This window comes from Rana temporaria, chromosome 10, assembly GCF_905171775.1.
Source record: "Rana temporaria chromosome 10, aRanTem1.1, whole genome shotgun sequence".
NCBI classification, from domain to species: Eukaryota; Metazoa; Chordata; class Amphibia; order Anura; family Ranidae; genus Rana; species Rana temporaria.
Window position 1 is genome coordinate 33,338,388 of NC_053498.1, and position 9,383 is coordinate 33,347,770.

At 45.8% G+C, this 9,383-nt stretch overlaps 1 protein-coding gene across 2 annotated transcripts in view; it reads right to left on the reverse strand.

Moving 5' to 3' along the window:
- Nucleotides 1-8,291, reverse strand: part of LOC120916505 (interferon regulatory factor 3-like) — a 51,851-nt gene extending 43,560 nt beyond the window's left edge. For both annotated transcript variants that reach the window (XM_040327508.1, XM_040327509.1), the window contains exons 1-2: nt 8,186-8,291; nt 2,296-2,498 (exon numbers count right to left, since the gene is read on the reverse strand). In XM_040327508.1, coding sequence (XP_040183442.1) covers nt 2,296-2,460 — 165 coding nt within the window. In that variant the 5' untranslated portion in view covers nt 2,461-2,498; nt 8,186-8,291. The remainder of the gene's footprint in view (nt 1-2,295; nt 2,499-8,185) is intronic.
- Between the last annotated feature and the right edge of the window lie 1,092 nt (nt 8,292-9,383).

Consider the following 9,383-nt stretch of genomic DNA (forward strand, 5'->3'; position numbering starts at 1 on the left):
TATTGACTGGAGAGAAGTCATCTGTTGCCACACGAGTCAGTGAGAGGCCAATTCACCTTGTTAAAAGAAACAGCATTGCCCATGTGAGTCACAGTGTAGGTGCCCATACCAGTGTTTGGTAGAACTTTATGCTTAGTGCTCCAACATCAGATTTGGAACCCAACGTGCTGGCCAGCAGGGAAAGGGGTTTAATATAGACTGCTGAACTATTGTGGTACTACTCCCTTTATGCTGGATTACCCCTAGTATAGGGTTCAGGGACTATTTTCTATTCCACTTATATGTCACCAACTGTTAATTCTTATTGTCTTTGTTTAACCACTTCCATACCAGGTACTTACGCAGCTTCCCGCCCAAGCCAATTTTCAGCTTTCAGCACTGTCGCACTTTGAATGGCAATTGCGCGGTCATGCTACACTGTACCCAAACAAAATTGGCGTCCTTTTTTCCCCACAAATAGAGCTTTCTTTTGGTGGTATTTGATCACCTCTGCGATTTTTTTTTTTGCGCAACAACTAAAAAAAGGCTGAAAATTTGGAAAAAAATTACATTTTTATTTTTTTCTGTTAATTTTTTTGTAAATAAGTTTTCTCTTTCAATTACGGGCACTGATATGGCGGCACTAATGGGCACCGATGAGATGGCACTGATGGACATCGATGAGGTAGTACTGACGGGCACAGATGAGGTGGCACTGATTGGCGGCGCTGGTATGTGACACTGATGGGCACTCATAGGCGGCACTGATGGGCACACATAGGCGGCACTGATGGGCACACATAGGCGGCACTGATGGGCACACATAGGCGGCACTGATGGGCACTCATGGGCGGCACTGGGCACTCATAGGCGGCACAGATGGGCACTCATGGGCGGCACTGATGGATACTTATGGGTGGCACAGATGGGCACTCTGCATGGATGGGCACTGTGGGGTGGCACTGATGGACACTGGGGTGGCGCTGATGGACACTGGGGTGGCAGCACTGATTTTTGCCAGGTTGCCAGTCAGTGCCCATTTGTGGGCACTGACTGGCATCTTTTTTTTTAATGCTTTTTTTTTATATTTTTTTTATATTTTTTTTTGCTGGCATTTTTTTTTTTTTTGCCCACCCTGGTGCTCCAGGGTGGGCATCCCTGGTGGTCCAGTGTGGCGATCCGAGGGGGGGCTGCGCTGATAAATAATCAGCGCGAACCCCACCTGTCAGGAGAACCGCCGATCGGCTCTCCTCTACTCGCGTCTGTCAGACGCGAGTGAGGAAGAGCCATCGACGACTCTTCCTGTTTACATCGTGATCAGCCGTGGTTGGACACGGCTGATCACGTGGTAAAGAGTCTCCGCCGGAGGCTCTTTACCGAGATCGGAGATGCAGGGTGTCAGACTGACACCCCGCATCACCGATCGCCGCGATGCGCGCCCCCACGGGCGCGCGCGGCATGAAATCCTGCAGGACGTTCTAGAACGTCCTGTCAGGATTTCATAACCACTTCCCGGACGTAAATCGGCTATAGGCCGGGCGGGAAGTGGTTAACCTACAGTGCTGTGAAAAAGTATTTGCCCCCTTCCTGATATTTTTTTGCTTATTTCTTACACTTAAATGATTCAGATCATCAAACAAATTTTAATATTACACAAAGATAACCCAAGTAAATCCAAAATGCAGTTTTAAAATTATTATTTCATTTATTAAGGGAAAAAAGTTGCCTGGCCCTATGTGAAAAAGTAATTTCCCCCTACCATGATTAATCATGAATGAATTGTGATTAACCATTTTTTGAAAAGCTGAGTTAAATTTCACTTGCCACACCCAGGCCTGATTACTGCCAGACCTGTTGAATCAAGAAATCACATAAATAGAAGCTGTCTGACAAAGTGAACCACACTAACAGATCACAAAAAGCCACACATCACGCCACAATCTAAAAAAATTAAAGAACAGAAAAAAACATGTATCGCTCTAGGAAGGGTTTCAAAGCCATTACCCCCAAATGGAGATAAGATTGTGTTCACATCGTCTCCCCGCAGGAATGTAGTCCCAAGGGAGGGGGCGAGAATGCTGACTAACCTCCGGCCAGAACGGCTTGGATGATGGGGGCAAGCTTACTGAGGAGGAACAGGAAGTGGGAAATTCAGACAAAGAAAAAAAACATTTAGAAGGGAAATGGAAGGAAAAGGTAAGTGAACCAACAATGCACTAGCTTAAAGGAACCTATTTAGAAAATAAAAAACAAACCTTTACAACCCCTTTAACATCAGCAGCCCCCCACCTCATGTAAGTCAGGAGACAAGTTTACCTCAAATATTTTCACATCGTCCTCACATTTATCCTGTCTTAGCCAATGTTTCCATGGTATCTGGAACTGTGTCTGCTCCAAGTTCGTCCATTGAAGACCTGGATAGCTCTGGCTGTTGATCTGCTCTTCCAGCCAAGGAATTATCCGTGGCTTATGAAAGCTCATCCTTACAAACCGTGTAGTGCTCTCCCTGTATGAGGAATCTGATCATAAGAGATGCTACTTAGTAAACCATATTTTTACCTTCATACAAATATTAAATATAGAACTTCATATAATTCCGATTCAGAATGTTCCATTTCCATCACTGATCCTTTGTTTTCTCTATACTGGGAACTAGGGTTGTCCCGATACTGATACTAGTATCGGTATCGGGACCGATACCAAGCATTTCCCCGAGTACTTGTACTCGGGGGAAAATGCTCTGATACTTTACAGATACCTGACATTCCCTGTATCCTCCTCCAGTTCCCCCATCCGTTCTGCTCTCCCCCTTCCATGCTCCTGTGTCCCCCCCCTCCATGCCGCTGCCGTTCTGCTCTCCCCCTTCCATGCTCCTGTGTCCCCCCCCTCCATGCCGCTGCCGTTCTGCTCTCTCCCTCCATGCTCCTGTGTCCCCCCTCCGTGCCGCTGCCGTTCTGCTCTCTCCCTCCATGATCCTGTGTCCCCCCTTCGTGCCGCTGCCGTTCTGCTTTCTCCCTCCATGCTCCTGTGTCCCCCCTCCGTGCCGCTGCCGTTCTCCTCTCTCCCTCCATGCTCCTGTGTCACCCCTCCATGCCGCTGCCGTTCTGCTCTCTCCCTCCATGCTCCTGTGTCCCCCCTCCGTGCCGCTGCCGTTCTGCTCTCTCCCTCCATGCTCCTGTGTCCCCCCTTCGTGCCGCTGCCGTTCTGCTTTCTCCCTCCATGCTCCTGTGTCCCCCCTCCGTGCCGCTGCCGTTCTGCTCTCTCCCTCCATGCTCCTGTGTCACCCCTCCGTGCCACTGCCATTCTGCTCTCTCCCTCCATGCTCCTGTGTCCCCCCTCCGTGCCGCTGCCGTTCTGCTCTCTCCCTCCATGCTCCTGTGTCCCCCCTCTGTGCCGCTGATGTTCTGCTCTCCCCCTCCATGCCACTGCTGTGCTCCGTTCTGCTCTCCCCCCTCCATGCTCCGTGTCCCCCTCCATGCAGCTGCCGTTCTGCTCTCCCCCTCCATGCTCCGTGTCCCCCCTCCGTGCTGCTGCTTCCCCCTTCCGTGCTCTGTGTCCCCCTCCATGTCCTCCTCTGCCCCCTCTGTCAGGATGGAGAGCGGCGGTAGGAGCTGCTAAACCCAGCTCTTACCTTTTCCGAATGAACAGAGTCAGTGATCACTGACTCTGTCCATTCATATAACTGAGCATCGTAAACTGTGTTTACGACGCTTCAGTTTATGAATGGACAGGAGCCTCTGTCTCCTGTCCATTCATTTCCAGTGCAGCTGAGAAAGGGACTGGGGAATCTGTGTCCTTAGTACCTTTCTCTGTCTCAAAGGTGAGATGTCAGGGGTCTGTTATGACCCCTGATATCTCACCAAAGCCCCCCAACAGGGCTAAGAAAAAAAAAATAGCAATAAATAATAAAAATAATTAATTGAAAAAAATAATACATATTAAAATAAAAAACACACTGACACATTGATTCCCCCCAAAGAAAGCATTGTAAAAAAAACAACAAAAAATAGTGAAAAATTAAAATTGTAAAATAAAAAAAAATACTGACACATGACATAAAAAAAAAAGTATCGGTAATCGGTATCAGGGAGTACTTGAAAAAAAGTGTAGGTAAAAAAGTGGTATCGGGACAACCCTACTGGGAACCAAAGTCTCAGAATTCACCTACAGTTTTTAGGGCCGAAACAACTAATCGAGTATGAAATTAATCGATTACTATTTTCATAATCGATTAATCGTCCAGTAACATAATGGGTTAAAAAAAATATGAAAATGAGCCCTTTATAGTCCAAAAAGAGAAAATAATCACTACTGTTAATATTATATTAATACCAAAAATCTTTGTACATTCGCTGAAGGAAAGAATGTTGTTTGAAATTTTCACTTGATTTTAACATTCAGTTTTAAAATGAATGTAATTTCTGAACGAAAAGCCACATACACTGTCTGAAAATTCCTTTGACCAAGAAGTTTCCTATTATTTCTAAACTTCCGTCTCTGTGGTTGAAAACGACTGACGATTAGAAAATCGAATGAACGTTCCTAAAATTATACATTTTTTTTTTAAGGAAGACGTTGTATGGCCACACTTTTTTTAAGGTTATTAACCGATTAATCAAAGCAATAATCGGCCAACTAATCGATTATGAAAATAATTGTTAGTTGCAGCCCTAACAGTTTTGGACAATGAGATTCCCAAATAAAAGGTCTGACTGCCCAAAAGCTCTTAATATTCATAAAAAAAAGACAACAGGGAAACTCAAGCCATTTCAGGGTACAAGGATTTCCCCCTTCCTCAGGGCTTAAAGTGGTTGTAACCCCGCATTTGTTTTTTTTTCTACACCTGAAAAGTAAAAGCCATAATGAGCTAGTATGCACCGCATACTAGCTCATTATGAAATACTTACCTTAAAACGAGGTGTAGGGAACTTACCTGGTCCACGCCGAGCGAGATGTCATCTTGCTCCGGCGTGTCTTCCGGGTATCACCGCTCCAGTGCTGTGATTGACTGGAGCGGCGATGTCGTCACTCCCGCGCATGCGCGCGGGAGATTTCATTCCGGCAAGGGCCGGCCCTTTAGCCGAGGATCCCCCCTGCGCATCCGCCGTTGCAATCAGTGGCGCATTGCGAGGGGAATATCTCCTAAACCGTACAGGTTTAGGAGATATTCTTTATACCTACAGGTAAGCCTTATTCTAGGCTTACCTGTAGGTAAAAGTCAAAAAGTGGGGTTTACAACCACTTTAAGCATGATAGATCAATATAAAGGGTGGCACAGTCACCAGGAAGTAATTATTTGCTGTATTCAAATTGGATCTTATCTGTTGATCCTGGTTATAGACAATTTATTTTTTACTGCAACACTCAAGTCCTCAAGTCACTCAAGTCCTCAAATATAACCATTATGCTTAATATCTAAAGAAGAGGGAGATCCATGAACCCCAGAAATGTGTTGACTGTTCTACAACTGTGATCAAATGTTAATATTAAAAGTTTAAAGCCTTGTACACACGGGCTATACTAACACTCCAAGTACATGGCCGACATCTTCCACCGGAGTTACTTCCGGGTTCGTGGCTCTGTCGCTCTAATTGGCCAGAGCCACGATGACGTCACTCTCACGCCAGAGCTACTGAAGAAACGGCACCAGTTGCCCGTTTCTTCAGTGGGCATACACTTAAAGCGGATGTGCCATGGGAAAAAAATATTAAAAGCCAGCAGCTACAAATACTGCAGCTGCTGACTTTTAATATTAGGACACTTACCTGTCCTGGAGTCCAGCGCCGATCGCAGCAGAGGACGAGCGATCGCTCGTCTCTCTGCTGCTCCCCCCCGCCATCCACGCTGAGGGAACCAGGAAGTGAAGCGCTGCGGCTTCACTGCCCGGTTCCCTACGGCGCATGCGCGAGTCGCGCCGCGCCCGCCGATTGGCTCCTGCTGTGTGCTGGGAGCCGAGTGTTCCCAGCACACAACAGGGGGGGGCGACGGGATGTGACGGAATGCCCGTCTTTTACCCGTGAATGCCGGGCCGGAAGTGGGTGCAAATACCTGTCTTTAGACAGGTATCTGCACCCCCCTCCCCCCTGAAAGGTGTCAAATGTGACACCGGAGGGGGGGAGGGTTCCGATCAGCGGGACTCCACTTTAGGGTGGAGAACCGCTTTAATATCTCCTAAACTGTGCAAGTTTTGGAGATATTTACAGTACCTACAGGTAAGCCTTATTATAGGCTTACCTGTAGGTAAAAGTGGTGTAACAGTGGGCCTAATCCTCAAAAACCTGGCGCAATGTAACTTTTTCCATTTAAGTTACAACGCCGCAAAATCTCTAACTAAGTGCCCGATCCACAAAGCACTTACCTAGAAATTTTGAGCGGTGTAACTTAAATCCGGCCGGCGCAAGGCGTTCCTCTTCTCCAGGGGGCGATTACCATTTAAATGAAGCGCGCTCCCGCGCCGGCCGTACTGCGCATGCTCGTGACGTCATTTTCCCGACGTGCATAGCGCGAAATTACGTTACGTCGGGCTTTGTGGATTGCGACGGGACAATAAAGTTGCGTCAGGTAAAAAAAAAGATACAGCGCCAAAAAAAAATTTAAAATTAAAAAAAAATCGCGTCGCGAGCAAGAAAGGTCTGTTTTTACAAGGTGTAAACAGTTTACACCTTGTAAAAGCAGCCCTAATTTTGCGTTTGCAAAATAAAACTTACGGAGAAAAAACGAAGCTGAAAAGCTTCGTGGATCTCCGTAAGTCCTAATTTGCATACCCGAGGCGGCATTTCGACGCGAAATGCCCCCAGCGGCGGATGCGGTACTGCATCCTAAGATCCAACAGTGTAATTCAATTACACATGTCGGATCTTCGTCCTAACTATGGGAAACTGATTCTGTGGATCAGTTCCATAGTTAGAAACAGGGATACGACGGTGTAACAGCAGTTACTCCGTCGTATCTCTTTTGAGGATCTGGCCCAGTGTTTACAACCACTTTAAGCGTCTCTTCTCCAGACAGAATAGGGTTCAGGTCTTATTTTTTAACTAAAAAAAGTTTATTTTTTCCAAAAAATGTGCGCTTTTAAGACCGCTGCACAAATACGGTGTGACATAAAGTATTGCAATGACCGTCATTTTATTCTTTAGGGTGTTAGAAAATAAAATGTTTAAAGCGGATGTGCCATGGGAACAAAATATTAAAAGTCAGCAGCTACAAATACTGCAGCTGCTGACTTTTAATATTAGGACACTTACCTGTCCTGGAGTCCAGCGCCGATCGCAGCAGATGATGATCGATCGCTCGTCACTCTGCTGCTCCCCCCGTCATCCACGCTCAGGGAACCAGGAAGTGAAGCGCTGCGGCTTCACTGCCCGGTTCCCTACGGCGCATGCGCGAGTCGCGCTGCGCCCGCCGATTGGCTCACACGCTGTGTGCTGGGAGCCGAGTGTTCCCAGCACACAACGGGCGACAGACGGGATGTGACGGAATGCCCGTCTTTCGCCCGTATCGTGTGGCCGGAAGTGGGTGCAAATACCTGTCTTTAGACAGGTGTCTGCACCCCCCTCCCCCCTGAAAGGTGTCAAATGTGACACCGGAGGGGGGGAGGGTTCCGATCAGCGGGACTCCACTTTAGGGTGGAGGACCGCTTTAATGTTTGGGGGTTCAAAGTAATTTTCTAGCAATCAAACCTGTTTTTAACTTGTAAACAACAAATCTCAGAAAGAGGCTTGGTCCTTAAATGGTTAAATAATACCAATAGAAAGCTCTATTTGTGTGAAAAAAATAAATCATCAAAATGTCATATGGGTACAGTGTAGCAATACCCATGCAATTTTCACTGAAAGCTGAACATTGGCCTGGGCAGGAAGGGGTGAAAGTGCAGAGTAGGCAAGTGGTTACAAGTCAGCAGCTACAGTTTTTGTGGCTGCTGACTATTATTTTGCACACAAATCTGAAAGAAGCTTCTTTCCAAGCACGCCTGATTATATTTACAGCCGGCCAAAAAGTCTATTTCAATCATTTGGATCCTGCTCGAATGTTCTGCTGTCATTTGATATGAATGGACAGATTTAGTCTGTAACAGATGCATGAAGCTTCTTTCTAACATGTGATCAAAGAATAGAAGGCTTATCCACATAGAGTACAATGAAGAAAGATCAGGTCAGTGTTCCCATAATGGAAAATAGTTTTTGATTTTATAATAATACAATCTTACCTTGAAAGCTTAGCGTGGACAGCAAACGATTGCTTCAGCCCCAAGAGCTGGTTATGGTTTCAGTTTCAGTTACTGTAAAGTCCTTCCTCTTTGGGCCCGCCCCTGTCACTGCACAGCTTCATTGTGAATGGCTAAACTCAGTGATCTCATTGGTGATTTCCCTGATGTGTGCAGAAAAAAAAAAGAACCAAGAAAATTGTGTATTGCTTCTGAGTTTACTTTCTTTCACTAGGAATGCAGTATTGGAATGGATTCAAATGTTATTTAGCAGTTTTTATATTTATTGTTACATTATGTCACTTCTTTTTTATTATAAAACAAAATGATACAACACATAATACAAAAACAATAATACAACTCAGCAATAACAAATCCTACCTATTATTGTACATCCCCTGTTACCTTATGGTCAAAATCAAGCATATATCTCTCTTTCATACATATCTCCCCCCCCCATCCAAGAAAAACAATACCAAAAAAAAAAAAAAATCAAATAAAAAATATTTTTAACTTCTCTCATACATCTCAAACTATTTTCAGGATAACCTTGAATTGGTCTGAAAAAATAAATTATTTGTACATTCGACTTGTGTTCTTTAACCACTTCCATACAGGGCACCTACGCACCTTCCTGCCCAAGCCAATTTTCAGCTTTCAGCACTGTCGCACTTTGAATGGCAATTGCGCGGTCATGCTACACTGTACCCAAACAAAATTGGCGTCCTTTTTTTCCCACAAATAGAGCTTTATTTTGGTGGTATTTGATCACCTCTGCGATTTTTTTTTTTGCGCAACAACTAAAAAAAGACTGAAAATTTTGAAAAAAAATTAAATTTTTATTTTTTTCTGTTAATTTTTTTGTAAATAAGTAAGATTTCTCTTTCAATTACGGGCACTGATATGGCGGCACTGATGGGCACCGATGAGGTAGTACTGACGGGCACAGATGAGGTGGCACTGATTGGCGGCGCTGGTATGCGGCACTGATGGGCACACATAGGCGGCACTGATGGGCACACATAGGCGGCACTGATGGGCACACATAGGCGGCACTGATGGGCACACATGGGCGGCACTGATGGGCACACATGGGCGGCACTCATGGGCACACATGGGCGGCACTGATGGGCACTCGTAGGTGGCACAGATGGGCACTCATGGGCGGCACTGATGGATAATTATGGGTGGCACAGATGGG